The sequence below is a fragment of the Polypterus senegalus genome, chromosome 4 (genome assembly GCF_016835505.1).
Source record: "Polypterus senegalus isolate Bchr_013 chromosome 4, ASM1683550v1, whole genome shotgun sequence".
In the NCBI taxonomy this organism is placed as follows: domain Eukaryota; kingdom Metazoa; phylum Chordata; class Cladistia; order Polypteriformes; family Polypteridae; genus Polypterus; species Polypterus senegalus.
In genome coordinates, this window is record NC_053157.1 from 189,371,776 (window position 1) to 189,387,427 (window position 15,652).

The 15,652-nt window shown below is 38.3% G+C and overlaps 1 protein-coding gene across 2 annotated transcripts in view; it reads left to right on the top strand.

The window, feature by feature from the left end:
* Nucleotides 1-15,652, top strand: part of pdcd4a (programmed cell death 4a) — a 75,988-nt gene that overhangs the window by 45,862 nt on the left and 14,474 nt on the right. For both annotated transcript variants that reach the window (XM_039751806.1, XM_039751805.1), the window contains exons 6-8: nt 2,226-2,447; nt 8,224-8,321; nt 10,794-10,908. In XM_039751806.1, coding sequence (XP_039607740.1) covers nt 2,226-2,447; nt 8,224-8,321; nt 10,794-10,908 — 435 coding nt within the window. The remainder of the gene's footprint in view (nt 1-2,225; nt 2,448-8,223; nt 8,322-10,793; nt 10,909-15,652) is intronic.

Genomic DNA, 15,652 nt, shown 5'->3' on the forward strand with positions numbered 1-15,652 from the left:
TTTTTTTTTTGAGATTATGGTATATAGGTGCTCATAGGTAAAATCTTGGGAAATATATGAAACACGTTGAATGCTGGTTGAGTAGCATAAACGCAAGTCTACACTTTGCTGAAAGGTGAACCAAAAAGGAATCCTTGATCTCATCAGTATGCCAGCGAAGTCAAACCATTCTTCAAGAAACCCAGAAATGACTGTCAGAATCTAGCTGAGATGAATCTGCAAAGCTCCACAAGTACAGCTGAGGTCAAATTTGGTTGAGGTATCCTGCCCCTAGACATGCTCACAATGCCTCTATTCTGTTGTAACCCTTCTCAAGCTTTGCTCCACTCTGCTGCAAAAGTATGACGACTATTCAGTAAACCAATTAACAAACGTTTAACTACCTTAGTGTTAGACCTGAGTGTCACTCGGGCAACTTTATAGACTCATCTTGCATAAGCATTAGACCCAAGGATTATGCTTGTGTCAGTTGCACATGTGCAGTGTTCAAAAGCTGATCGATCTGGAAAGAAAATCTGGAAGGAATCATGCTACTATTGTCCCAACTGTGATGTCTGGTTAAGTATTTCACCATACTTCAAGATATACCACACAAACACATTTTGACAGTATATATGATATTAGCATATTATTATTATTTGTATCATTATACTCTTTACACTTATTAGTATTTTTAATGTTTTGCACGTTTTACAGTAGAAAGATTAGATTTAATAAATACGGAATTTTTCAAGCTAAAATACTTTTTGCGTGTTTTTTGAGAAAAAATGTAACGCTAAGGAGATTAATCAAATTGACTGTTCAGCAGAGCTCCTGAATCACATTTTTAAGGCCAAAAACAGAAGAATGTTTTGATGCTTTTTTATGATTTCTTTGTAATTAATTTTGAAGATATTAAGATATATATTTTTTACAGTAGCTGGAGTGCCAATCCTGCCGTCAGCCCCCAAGTTTTCCTTGCAAGTTAGAGGGCTTGATGCAGGTTAACATCATACATATGATGGAGCAATTGCCAGTTAAGGACATTGCTCAAGGATCCAACAGAGCGGAATCACTTCTGGCACTTATGGGATTCAAACTGGCAACCTTCCGAATGCTGTCTCAGATCCCTAACCTCAGAACTGCCACTTTACCTAGGCCAGGGCCAAAAAAAAAAAATTGTTAAAATGAGGATTCTATTAAAATAAAGTTTATGCTAATGGAACCTGACTTGTATAGATTTTTGTGTAGCAAAATTCACATTGATGTGTAAATATTTTTTTTCTTGGCGTCATGCTGTGTATTAATTTGAAATATGTATGTGGAGGCAAAGTGTTCATTTTGATAAAGTTCCTATTGGTATGGGGACTGGCATTTGATATTTCTTAAACTAGTGACAATAGGTAGCAGAAACCTCTGATACGCTGATAATACTACCCAGCTGGCTGAAAATAAGAAGGAGCATCGATCATCCGGTCATGAAAGACAAAAAAGAAAATGAGAAGGTTGAACTGTGCCTTAATATCAAGACAAAGATCATGACAACAGCAAAAAATGTGATTGTCAAGATCAACAATTAAGAAATTGAAGTGGTTGAAGATTTAATCTTTATTGGCTCTAAAATGAATTGCAGTGGCGATGGCTTGGTAGAAATGCGATGGTCTGTATGAACAGCATATGGAAGAGCAAAGACATCATCCTGGCAACTAAACGTAGATTGGTCGGTGCAATAGTTTGGACTCTGAGGAAGACCGACAGGCAAAGGATTGGTGCCATTGAGCTGTAGTGCTGGAGACGTCTTACATATTCCGTGGACAACAGAATAATGAACCAAGCTGTTCTGGAATAAATCCAATCAAAATTCTCACTGGAAGTCAAGATAGCTAATCAAAAACTCTTCACCTGTGGTCACATCATGCAGATCAGATCATTTGAGAAGGACGTCATGTTGGAATGGGCAGTGGCAAAAGAGGAAGAGACCCAAGAATGGCTGAATACCATCAAGAATGATACTGTTCTGAATATAGCAGAATTGAAAGAAGGCATCAGAGATCAGAAGAAATGAAGAGCATTGATCCATACATTGGCCGAGAGTCATACTTGACTGAATATATAAACAAAACGAAAACAAAGTAGTAGATGTGTTGGTCACAGTTTTGTGCATGTGTGTGTATTTTCAGATTAGATAAACCTTTTTAGAATTGTATACTGAAGCAAAACCTTTTTTTCGTCTTTTCTCTTTGTAGGCTTTATTGAAGGAGTTGAATCTAGGCTCAAAGAAGTATAAGGTCTCTTCTGTAGCTGTTTCATTGTCTCTAGAAGGCAAGGCCAGTCACCGAGAGATGACTTCACGGCTACTCTCTGACCTTGTTGGCAGTGTCCTGACACATGGAGAACTTGCACATGCTTTTGACAATATGTTGAAGGAGCTGGGAGACCTTATTTTAGACACACCTGAAGCTGCCCAGGTTAGCTCCTTTCATTTTTATGTTTTTGTATATGTTGAATCCTTAGTTTGACAAAAATGTTTAACAATATTTTTCTTTTTAGCATATCTAACAGTAATCATACATATACAGTATTATACCCTCTAATATACTATGAGTATTTGGTAATGTATTTGGTATATTTGGTATTGTATTACACACTTGTAATCTGTTACTTATTCAAAAATATCTTTAGCCATCTGTCTTATTTTTTTATAAAAAACTTTAACCACGTTCAGGGTCACAAGGCCCTTGGGGCTGTCCCTTTTAGTCTCCAGTTTTAGATAACAACCAACCCTGGGACTGCATACCAATTCATTCCAGAACACACCCACTCAGTCACGCACTAAGTTATCTGGCAAAGAAGAGAGAAGTTTTGTGATAATGTTGCTATACAAAGAATCATGTGCCCTTTAGAGTGACAAATGTAAGAATCTCAGTGTATTTGCAACCCAAGTCTGTAATGATCCAGTAAACCTATAAACACTGGTTCACTTTGGACCATTGTAAGGTTTCCAGTCAACCAAAAAACATCTTGTAATTGGGAAGAAAACCCATTTGGCCACAGTGAAAACTTGGAGATGGTAATCAAATTAGGATTGAACCCACACTAATGGAACCTTAAGTGATGAATGTCTCTCTAAAATGTGTCTTTTGCATTTTGCCATTTTGCATATTGTGCTGTTGCAGTACAGTAACATTTTTATGGGCTTAGTGCTTAATTTTGTGAAGACTGTTAATGTATTTTCTAAAGTAAAACCTGGTGTTTTTTGCTTTCTGTATGCTGATGTGTAATGCTTGTACATCAATTGGGAATATGCTGCTAGTGATTATCAGAATAATGGAAGCCGTTTTATTTTTCCCAGGATATTTTTTACAGTTGCTCTTGGTATTGTCCATTATCATCACAAATTGAGATAAGAATGATATTCCTGTCTTATAATAGAACTGTTTTTGAAATAGTACTGGATGTTTTGAGAAATAAAAAAAATCAGTTATTCGTAATTTTGTGCCTGTTCTGCTTAAATATAGAACCAGTGATTAATGTACACACAAAATATGTATTGTTTGTGTCAAACCTGCTTATGCTCCTTGAAAAGTTTAGATGTTGTTTTATTTGTATTGAATTGCATCTTTCAGTATTTAAATGTTGAAAGTGTGGAACATGCACAACAGTGCGTGTGTGTGTTTTTTTTTTTTTAAACTGGTTGAACTTTGTAAGTATAGAGAGAAATACCATATGTATTGAAGGAAAAAGGGGTAGATTAACATTAAGCAATCAACTAATTATTGGCTTTGCATTTGGCAGTGCCAGTAATTAATGACAGATGCATTTTGGAAAAGCTTCCACATTATTTCTCTGTAGACTGGAGTTCCTGGTCTGACCTACAGTATATCAGGATTGTAGTTTGTTTGAAGATTTTTTTTTGGAGTTTCTAGTTTTTATAAGCTTTTTTTGTTGTTGGTCTCACTCTTTAAAACTTTAGCATAATGTCAAAGACACCTGATTATTTCTTTTAATGAAGTGTTGCAATGAGAGAGGGCTAAACTATTAGAAATAAGCTTGAGGCTGTCTTCTCTCCAGATTTAAATGTTTGTAACACCTAGATGTTTACTTAACGCAATTAATCATGAGTTAGTGACACAGTACCAAATATGAAAATAGCAGGACTTGAGCAGACTCTTTGCTTCCATTTTATGTTGACGCAAGTAAAGCAGTTTTATGATGGAGAGCCTTAAAGAGTGATGACATATGCTGTGTGCACTTCTGTGTATCAACTCTGTGTTTAATTGAAGAACGTTGCTTTTGTTGGGTTGTGGTTATCTTTGTTAAGTGGTACTTTGTGTTCTTGATGTTGTGTAGTCTTTCTTAGATCAATTTGGGTGTTATGCTTTTTGCCTTATTTTCTCTAAAGGAAAAATGTGAATCCTTTCCATTCTGTGTAGCGAATCCATTCCCGGGCTGTAATTCCTGGGAAACCGGGAACGGCCAAGCTTGCATATACAGTGGTGTGAAAAACTATTTGCCCCCTTCCTGATTTCTTATTCTTTTGCATGTTTGTCACACAATGTTTCTGATCATCAAACACATTTAACCATTAGTCAAATATAACACAAGTAAACACAAAATGCAGTTTTTAAATGATGATTTTTATTATTTAGGGAGAAAAAAAATCCAAACCTACATGGCCCTATGTGAAAAAGTAATTGCCCCCGAACCTAATAACTGGTTGGGCCACCCTTAGCAGCAATAACTGCAATCAAGCGTTTGTGATAACTTGCAATGAGTTACAGTGCTCTGGAGGAATTCTGGTCCACTCATCTTTGCAGAATTGTTGTAATTCAGCTTTATTTGAGGGTTTTCTAGCATGAACCGCCTTTTTAAGGTCATGCCATAGCATCTCAATTGGATTCAGGTCAGGACTTTGACTAGGCCACTCCAAAGTCTTCATTTTGGTTTTCTTCAGCCATTCAGAGGTGGATTTGCTGGTGTGTTTTGGGTCATTGTCCTGTTGCAGCACCCAAGATCGCTTCAGCTTGAGTTGACGAACAGATGGCGGACATTCTCCTTCAGGATTTTTTGGTAGACAGTAGAATTCATGGTTCCATCTATCACAGCAAGCCTTCCAGGTCCTGAAGCAGCAAAACAACCCCAGACCATCACACTACCACCACCATATTTTACTGTTGGTATGATGTTCTTTTTCTGAAATGCTGTGTTCCTTTTATGCCAGATGTAACGGGACATTTGCCTTCCAAAAAGTTCAACTTTTGTCTCATCAGTCCACAAGGTATTTTCCCAAAAGTCTTGGCAATCATTGAGATGTTTCTTAGCAAAATTGAGATGAGCCCTAATGTTCTTTTGCTTAACAGTGTTTTGCCTTGGAAATCTGCCATGCAGGCCGTTTTGCCCAGTCTCTTTCTTATGGTGGAGTCGTGAACACTGACCTTAATTGAGGCAAGTGAGGCCTGCAGTTCTTTAGACGTTGTCCTGGGGTCTTTTGTGACCTCTCAGATGAGTCGTCTCTGCTCTTGGGGTAATTTTGGTCGGCCGTCCACTCCTGGGAAGGTTCACCACTGTTCCATGTTTTTGCCATTTGTGGATAATGGCTGTCACTGTGGTTCGCTGGAGTCCCAAAGCTTTAGAAATGGCTTTATAACCTTTACCAGACTGATAGATCTCAATTACTTCTGTTCTCATTTGTTCCTGAATTTCTTTGGATCTTGGCATGATGTCTAGCTTTTGTGGTGCTTTTGGTCTACTTCTCTGTGTCAGGCAGCTCCTATTTTAAGTGATTTCTTGATTGAAACAGGTGTGGCAGTAATCAGGCCTGGGGGTGGCTACGGAAATTGAACTCAGGTGTGATACACCACAGTTAGGTTATTTTTAACAAGGGGCAATTACTTTTCACACAGGGCCATGTAGATTTGGATTTTTTTTCTCCCTAAATAATAAAAACCATCATTTAAAAACTGCATTTTGTGTTTACTTGTGTTATATTTGACTAATGGTTAAATGTGTTTGATGATCAGAAACATTTTGTGTGACAAACATGCAAAAGAATTAGAAATCAGGAAGGGGGCAAATAGTTTTTCACACCACTGTATAGGGTGTAAAAATTGATCAAGAATTAACAGAGTTATAGTTGAAAATTAAGTGGCACAGATTATTGGCCCACGGTGTAGTGTGTTGCAGATTGATTCAGTCAACCAGCAGCAGTCATCAGTCTCCCGGCTGAGTAAAGTGGACTTGGAAGAGTCTGCACTCTGCAGCTCACGAATGCCGGGACAGGGCAGACTTCATTGATGTCTGTCAGACAACAGCTTTGAACAGCAACTTGAAATTGCAATGCTTCAGTCTGTTGCATCTGCATTATCTGTGCCAAGAAACTTGCCATCATAGAATGATGACAGGAAACTGGATGCATCAGTAAAAGCTGAAATGGCGGTGTTTCCGAGCAATGGCAAGCGTGGGCATTGTTTAGAACAAGTGTATCAGTATCTGATCAGGTAGATCACGTTGCATTCAAAAAAAATTTTTTTTTAAACATTAGTCTATCATATATCCTCCCTATGGCATTTCCCACTTGATTGACATACAGGGTGTCCAGTCTGAGATCTCTTTTCTTCTAACACATTGGTCATCCCACATGTACCCATACAATCATTTTGACCTGGTCATTATAAAAGTAGCTCGCAAGCCAAAAAAGTGTGAGCACCCCTGAAGTAGATACATGTACTTATATGACCGCATGAACTGCTTGTAGATAAGGTTAGTCTTTTATTGGTGTCAACATATTGCAGTAATTTTATTAAAAATAAGTGTTGATCGTTCTAAAACCGTTCAGTGCCTATGCACTGTGTCATCCCCGGGATTCCCGAATTCCCGGGAATGGATAAACCTGTCCGGGAATGGATTCCCTAATTCTGTGGTTAGATTCCAAATTAAAGTAGCTTCTCCTACGTGGACTTCAGTCACTGAAATATAGCTTAGCTTGAAAGAGTGGCTGTTACAATTCTTCAAGCTAATTTTATGAAATCCCTGTTAACTGAAGGGGCAGTGACTCTAAGGAAAGTAGTTTCCAGGACCAAAGTAAGTGCTTTTGATCTACAAAGATTCAAATATGAGGTTTCTGTCTCCCAAATCAGTGAATGAGCTATTATATTCTAATTAGAAAACAGACAGGCATCAATCTTTTATGGTACATGCACCTTAGGTTACAACATTGGAGGTGTGAGGAGGGGGGCAGCTTAGGGGCAGTCAGAGTACTCTTCTTTTTCTCTTATTAACACAAAAGAAGTCCAGAAAGCTGGCCAAATGTTGACTACCATTAGAACAACAGAACAGTTCAACTATTCTATTTAGTGTCCACCTCAAATGCTGGTGGGGTCAGGGCATCTGGCTTTCTACATCTGTTTATTGTCTTCATTAATCAGAGTAGGCCTTGTGTGTCACTGGAAGCTTTTGTAATACATAGTCTTTATAGTACTCTTTTATTAAACTTAATGTGTGAAGATTTAATGAAAATACCAACCATTGACATTGGAAGCATTTGTTCTACTAAGAAATAGAAATTTAATATTGTATTGAAAAGCACTACAAAAATGGAAGACATTGAGCAGTTTCTTAATTTTCTTATCCTGTTTATCTAGTTTAGCACTGAAAGAAGCCACTGGAAATGGGGCATTTGTTTCATGACATATTTATTTATTTAGGCTCTCATTTCATGACACATTTATTTATTTATTTATTTATTTATTTATTTATGCTCACATTTCACAGTACTTTTATTTATTTAAGCATTTATTTATTTCATTTTGTCCGAAATATTCCTCCATAGAAATGCACTGAATATAGGATTGGAAAATGTTCGTCTTTAGAAATAGTTTGTTAGAAGTTCATGCATTAATTAATTGGATGTTTTAATATTCTTGCTTTCGCCTTTTTATATGTTTAATCATTGCCTTTATCTAATAAATTTTCTCTAATAATTTTGTTGCGTTTGCCTTTATTCGCTGCGCCCAATTGAAGTTGCCCTTTTGAAGCTCGCCTTTATTTACGCACCCTTATTGACGGATACCGAGCATAATACTTATGGTATATCATATATATTACATGTAAAAAATTAAACCAGCATTAAGACTTGGCAAATGACTAATGCAATTGATGATAATGATAATTTTGACATGTTTGTTTCCCTCTTGCAATCTGCATGTGGTTATTTGGTCATAATTATCTTCTGCTGTTTCTAAACAGATGTTGGGGCAGTTTATTGCCAGGGCAATTGCAGACCACGCTCTTCCACTGGATTTCCTTGATCGCTACAAAGGCAGGGTAGACTGTGATCATGTACGGTAAGCTTTTGTGTAATAATTATTAGTGGACCACTGAGCAGAGAAATTTAATCTCCATGTGTTTCAAATACAGGGTGGTCCAGATCTAATTATGCAGATCCAGATCATCTGGAGGACTTTGATTTATGCGGGGACGATTCCAGTTTGGCACAGAGACGATTCTTCATATCATCAGTTCGCACACTTCTCAATGGTCCAGGATTTGAAATAATAATGTAATAAACTTAGTAAGTTAGAGTGTAATGAAAATTGCATAATTAAATCTGGACCACCCTATAGTAGAGATACAACACCTGTCAGTATTTTATTTATTTATTTATTTTTTTCCTGTATTCAATTGTATAAGACCTGGAATTTGCTCAAATTGAAGTTAAGTAGTGAAGACACATCTTTATTCTAAATGCTGTATATGACTCTCCTATCGACACCAATTTTTTTTTTTATCGGTTTTGCGTATATACTGTATTCATTGATCGCAGATTGTTTCTCTTGGTAAGCTTCCTCTTGCTAGTGTTTGTGAATGGTATAAAAAATTTTATTCCAGTTATGTATGCGGTTTATTTACAGTAGTACAACTCCTAGCCAATGTTCTTCATTCAGTAATTTTAAAAATAGGTTGTAAATTGTATAGCATTCTCCTTTTCTACATACAAATTATGAACCCCCTTACTTTTCCTCTCCGACAAATAAAATTCTATCAATCTTTTTATCTGAAAAAGGATGGTTTCTATGCAGAAGGGGTGGAGGTGGGGCAATCAGATGATTTCTACTGTGTGACAAGGACTTTTACAACAGTTGTCCCTAAAGGCAAAATGATTAAGTGAAGGGTGGCCTATTAGTAAAAATACTGTATATGAAGAAATGTTAGTAGAGACAATGGATGAAAGAAAATTATACACCAGACTAAAAATCTATACTTGAGGGCAATCCCAAATAGTGTGCACAATGGTATCTGATGTGTTCCAAGAACACAAATGACAAGACCAGAGATCAATCCACTGGCATAATGTTTGCATAGGGTGGTCGTATTCAGATTCAGCGGGTTAGAAAATGGATGGATGGATGGAATATCAAAAGTGAACAAACTTGAATTGAGTCTGTTTATACTTTGAGATCAAAGAGATATTTTACAACCAAGCTCCATGCAATCATAGGGATAGAGGGAAGGTCGCCGTTGCCACACTGATTTAGATAGTAATGGTTGATGAGATGCCTTACATAGTATTAAGTATAAATTGACACTGGTTTCAGATTGGGGGATTGTGTGAATTAGAATTTATAGAAAGGAGTGGGCAAGAGAAATGAGGTTTTAACTTCACATGCTTTAAAAGGTAGGTTAAAGTAAAAAGAATTAAAGGATAGGGAAGAAATATTAGTAATAGTAAGTGGAATGCTCTCAGACTTGATTTATTAATTGTCACCCAAATTATGAATTCCCTTACAGGCCAGGGCTAGAAAAGCACTTGGATTATCACTAATATGAAGGGTAGGATTGTGGAAAATAGGGGTAAGAGCAGCCAAGATACGTCTGTGCCATATTTCTAGAGCGTATGTGAGTAGAGAGCCTATATTATAGGGTCAACATCAGAATTTAAGTGCAGAATAGGGGAGCGTGGAATCCGATCTTGAGATACAATGTTGACCTCCTATGATAACTATGAAAGATGATCAGGGAGAGGAGACATTAATTGTTATAGTACAAGCCTAGTGGTAAAGTTCTAAATCCTATAGGATGACTCCACCTTCAACCTTGCTCCAAATCAATGTGGAGTTTTTAATAGTAGGTCTTTTTTGTCCCAAAAAGAAGTTACGTAGAAGTGACCTTACATTAAACCAGTTATTAACTGGAGAAGGAGAAAGTTCAGTGTTAACAAAATAAAGATGAGGAACAACATAAATTTTTATGATACCCAAGAGTTATGGAGTTTAGCACTCTGAGGATTGGTCATAATGAAAGTTTGTGAGGGTGGAGATAGGCAATGGGTAAAGAGAGCAGGTAGAAAGGTTTGAAATTAAACAAGTTGAGTGAGTTGAAATAAGGTTATGCGAACAAAGTTTTCAAATGATGGGAAGTAGCAGTTGGAGAATGAAAGTGGGACAGAATTATAAGATGGGATATGTAAAAACTCACTGATCTTTTTTATAAAAAAAAAAAAAAAGATTAAAGATGGTTATGCAAGTTCATCGACATAAAGCAGAAAGTAGTCTCTTGAAGGGTTAGAAAGGGAAGATGACAAATACAGAGATGTAATATGATTTGTATTATAATATACAAGTTGTATATTATCATTTTGTACTTGATAGCCGTAAAAAAAAAAAAAAAGCAGAAAAGATAATGTATCACAGTGATTGTTAATACAGTACAGAATTGGAATCTACATCTGTCCTTGTGTAAATACTAAAGGAGACAGTGCTAACTTTAGCTCTTTCTCATTATAGGTAAATGACAATACATGCATTTTTTTTAAACAGGGCTGCTCTTGACCGTGCTGCAGTGCTTCTTTCAATAAAGCATGGAATTATGCGACTGGATAACGTATGGGGTGTGGGTGGTGGACAACGACCTGTTCGACATCTAATAAAGGAGGTAAGGCAACTGAACATCATGGGAATGAAGTGACTGCACGGCTAACTGGTATGGCCTAACACTAATATCCCTGAACCCTATGAAAATATTTGTAATGCCGGACCACTTCAAATTTTCTTGCACTTCCTCATCAGTCTTTGTTTTGCAAATGTGTCAATCGGCACAAGCAGCCTACTATCTCATCCCCCACTGAGGCAGATGAAGTCTCTTTATCTGGGAGTTAGGTGTCTGGAATTGTATTGGGTAGATAATATATTGTTATTTAAAATACATACATTTCATGTGTTTTTCGTGTCTACAACGATATATATAAATGTAGGATGACAGGAAATGCAAGGTAAGAACTTTTGAACACATAACTAAAATACAAACTTTTTTCATGTTGTAGTAATAATGATAAAATGTTGATGTGAAGTGTATAATGTGTGAAGACTGAAGTCCAAATATCAAATACATACTTTCACAAAAGGTATAACAAAACAAGTATGCTTTCATTCAAGAATATAACTGAAGAAAAATAAATTGTTCAAGTTACATGTTGCTGTCAATGTGTAAAAACTAAATATCAATCGATACAAAGTAGACATGTCTGCTTGACTGGTGCAGAGGTAAGAATTGCTGTCTCATAATCAAGAGATTGCAGGTTCGATCCTGGGTCCTCCCTGCAGTTAGCGTTTTGAGTAGCGAGCTGCTATTATTATTACTATTAAATAATAAAAACAAACTTGATTTGTTAAACTTTCTGTGAATGTGTTTATTGGATATTTGGACTTCAGTCTTCCCACATTGTATACTTCATGTCAACATTTTGTCATCAATGAAAAAAGTTTTTTAGTTGGGTGTTCAGCATACTCTTGCCTAGCATTTACAGACACAAAACACACATGAAATGTATGTTTTCCAAATAACAATATATTATTTACCCTATACAATTCCAGACACCTAACTCCCAGACAAAGACTTAAGCTGTGAGAATTTTGCGTCTGACTTCAACTGCCTCTGTGGGGGATGTGATGGCAGGCTGCTTGTGCTGATTGACACATTAACAAAAATAAACACGCTGATAAGGAGGTGTGAGAGGATGTATGGTGGCTTGGCTTTGCAAATATTTTTGAAGGCTTCGGGATTCTAGTGTTAAAAATGTATTGTGCTTCAGCACTGATTAAGACTGCAACCTGGCCTAACATATTTCAGCCTAACCTAATAGTGTATACTTTATGTAACTTTTAACAGAAAATTTATAAACAGTAACATTAAGTACCGACAGGCCAAGCGGAATGCGGCTTTGGTAGTTGCTGAGGCAAAAATTCGGGCATGGGAGGAGTTTGGGGAGGTCATGGAGAGACTTTCTGACGGCTTTGAGGAGATTCTGGTCCACCGTCCGGCGTCTCAGGATGGGGAAGCAGTGCAGTGTCAACACCGTATATGGTGGGGATGGTGCACTACTGACCTCGACTCGGGACGTTGTGGGTCGGTAGGGGGAGTACTTCGAAGACCTCTTTAATCCCGCTAACATGCCTTCCAATGAGGAAGCCATGTCTGTGGACTCAGAGGTGGGCTCCCCCATCTCTGGGGCTGAGGTCACCGAGGTGGTCAAAAAACTCCTTGGTGGCAATTCCCCGGGGTTGGATGAGATATGCCCGGAGTTCCTCAAGGCTCTGGATGTTGTAGGACTGTCTTGGTTGACACGTCTCTGCAACATCGCCTGGACATCGGGGACAGTGCCTCTGGATTGGCAGACTGGGGTGGTGATCCCCTCTTTAAAAGGGGGGCCGGAGGGTGTGTTCCAACTACAGAGGGATCACACTCCTCAGTCTCCCTGGAAAAGTCTATTCAGGGTTCTGGAGAGGAGGGTCCGTCGGATAGTCGAACCTCGGATTCAGGAGGAACAGTGTGGTTTTCGTCCTGGCCGCGGAACAGTGGACCAGCTCTACACCCTTAGCAGAATCCTGGAGGGTGCATGGGAGTTTGCCCAACCATTCTACGTGTGTTTTGTGGACTTGGAAAAGGCGTTCAACCGTGTCCCTCTGGGAATCCTGTGGGGGATGCTCCGGGAGTATGCGGTACCGGACCCCCTGATAAGAGCTGTTCGGTCACTGTACAACCATTGTCAGAGCTTGGTCTGTATTGCCGGCAGTAAGTCGAGCCCGTTTCCAGTGAGAGTTGGACGCCGCCAGGGCTGCCCTTTGTCACCGATTCTGTTCATAACTTTTATGGACAGAATTTCTAGGTGCACCCAGGGTGTTGAGGGGGTCCAGTGTGGTGGACTCAGGATTGGATCACTGCTTTTTGCAGATGATGTTGTCCTGTTTGCTTCATCAGGCCGTGATCTTCAGCTCTCTCTGAATCGGTTCGCAGCCGAGTGTAAGCGGCTAGGATGGAAATCAGCACCTCCAAATCCGAGATCATGTTCCTCAGCCGGAAAAGGGTGGAGTGCCCTTTCAGGGTTGGGGGAGAGATGCTGCCCCAAGTGGAGGAGTTCACGTATCTCGTGGTCTTGTTCACGAGTGAGGGAGGAATGGAGCGTGAGATTGAAAGGCGGATTGGTGTGCCATCCGCAGTGATGCAGGCTCTGCATCGATCTGTCGTGGTGAAAAAGGAGCTGAGCCGTAATGCAAAGCTCTCAATTTATCAGTTGATCTACGTTCCTACCCTCATCTATGGTCATGAGCTATGGGTAGTGACTGAAAGAACGAGATCGGTATACAAGCGGCTGAAATGAGTTTCCTCCGCAGGGTGTCTGGGCTTTCCCTTAAAGACAGGGTGAGAAGCTCAGTCATCTGGGAGGAGCTCAGAGTAGAGCCACTGCTCCTCCGCATCGAGAGGAGTCAGATAAGGTGGCTCGAGCATCTGATCAGGATGCCTCATGGACGCCTCCCTGGTGAGGTGTTCCGGGCACGTCCAACTGGGAGGAGGCCCCAGGGAAGACCCAGGACACGCTGGAGGGACTGTGTCTCCTGGCTGGCTTGGGAAGCCTTGGGATTCTCCTGGAAGGGCTAGAAGAAGTGGCCGGGGAGAGGGAAGTCTGGGCCTCTGTACTCAAGCTGCTGCCCACGCGACCTGACCTCGGATAAGCGGAAGAGGATGGATGGATGGATGGATGGTAACATTAAGTCACAGTATTCTGATACTTACCTGTTAGGTGCAATTAACATAAGATAATGGAAAATGAATCATTTGTATACATGGCCATGCTAATCTCTTATATTAGTTGTTTTGCAAATACAGGAAGACAATTACACATTTTTAAGACCAAGAATAAAATTCAATAGCATACTTTTGCGTTTTTGATTAGTTGTAACTAATTTCAGATAGATAGATAGATTTGCTGGTGTAGCAGTCTTCACTTGCTTTGCTTAATCCTTTTTTTGAGGTAATGTAAAAATTTAATCCGTTCCTACAATAGAGGCCAGGCACCAAAAAATGTATTGATCAATAATATGTGTTCATTAGACAATAACTAAAACTATTATAATGATAAAATGTATTTCTCAGGGCAGCAGCACGTTGCTTAAAGTGTTGTCTATTAACATACAGAATGTACTTGAAATGTTGACATAACAGTAACAAAGGCATTTTAAAAATGTATCCCAGCTCTCCTAGCCTTTAACATATGTTTTATTTATTTATTTATTTATTTTTGCAAAAATACTCTGTGGAGATTAAGATACATTAATCTGAGATTTTCTGTATACTTATTCATAATTTGATGAGTGTGTATGTGTGTGTGTGTGTGTGTGTGTGTGTGTGTATATATATATATATATATATATATATATATATATATTATTTATTTATATATTATATTTATATTATATATATATATATATATATATATATATATATATATATATATATATATATATATATATATATATATATATATATATATATATTTATTTATTTATTTATATTTATTATATATACACACACACTGTGGTACCTTGGTATACATCCTTAATCCGTTCCAGATCCTTGGACTTATACCAAACAAATTTTTCCCATAAGAAATAATGGGAAAATGATTAATTCATTCCCATGAAAAAAAATCCTATTGTTATTGGCATATTATACATTGATGGGGTTGTATAAATTAATTTAAACACTGCTTAATACTAAAATACATAAATACAAAAGCAATTAGATGAAATAAATGAAAATGACTTGTCCGATAATAATGAGTTTAATTTTACTGCACAACAAAGGAGAGCGTTACAGCTCTTCCAAAGGAGCCACTTCAGGCGATTGTGTAGCACTGCTGTTGTTCTTCTTCTGGCAGTCTTCAATCCAAATCCCTAAAGCAGATTCCATCCAGACTACTGCCTTATTATATCCACTTACAACTCGTTTTGCACCCTGGTTAAAAGGACACTGCGGCCGTAGATCTTATATTCCTTTCCTACTTTTAAATAAAAAGAATCGTAGCCTTCAACAAATCCAAAACGTTTACGTTTTCGGCAATCGTTAACATCTTCCGTTTGCACTTGGGCACGGCCCCTGAAGCAGTAGCAAGTCGTTTTGGAGCCATAATGAAGGGCTTGACTATGCACAAAGATAAACACAAAAGAGCACAACTCTTTACACAGTGAAACACGTTGATGCCTAATTGAGCGAGACGAGACTTCCCGGTTAAAACTGCATTCAGCACGCAGGAACTTAACTGCGTGCTCTGATTGGTTAGCTTCTCAGTCATCCGCCAATAGCGTCCCTTATATGAAATTAACTGGGCAAACCAACTGAGGAA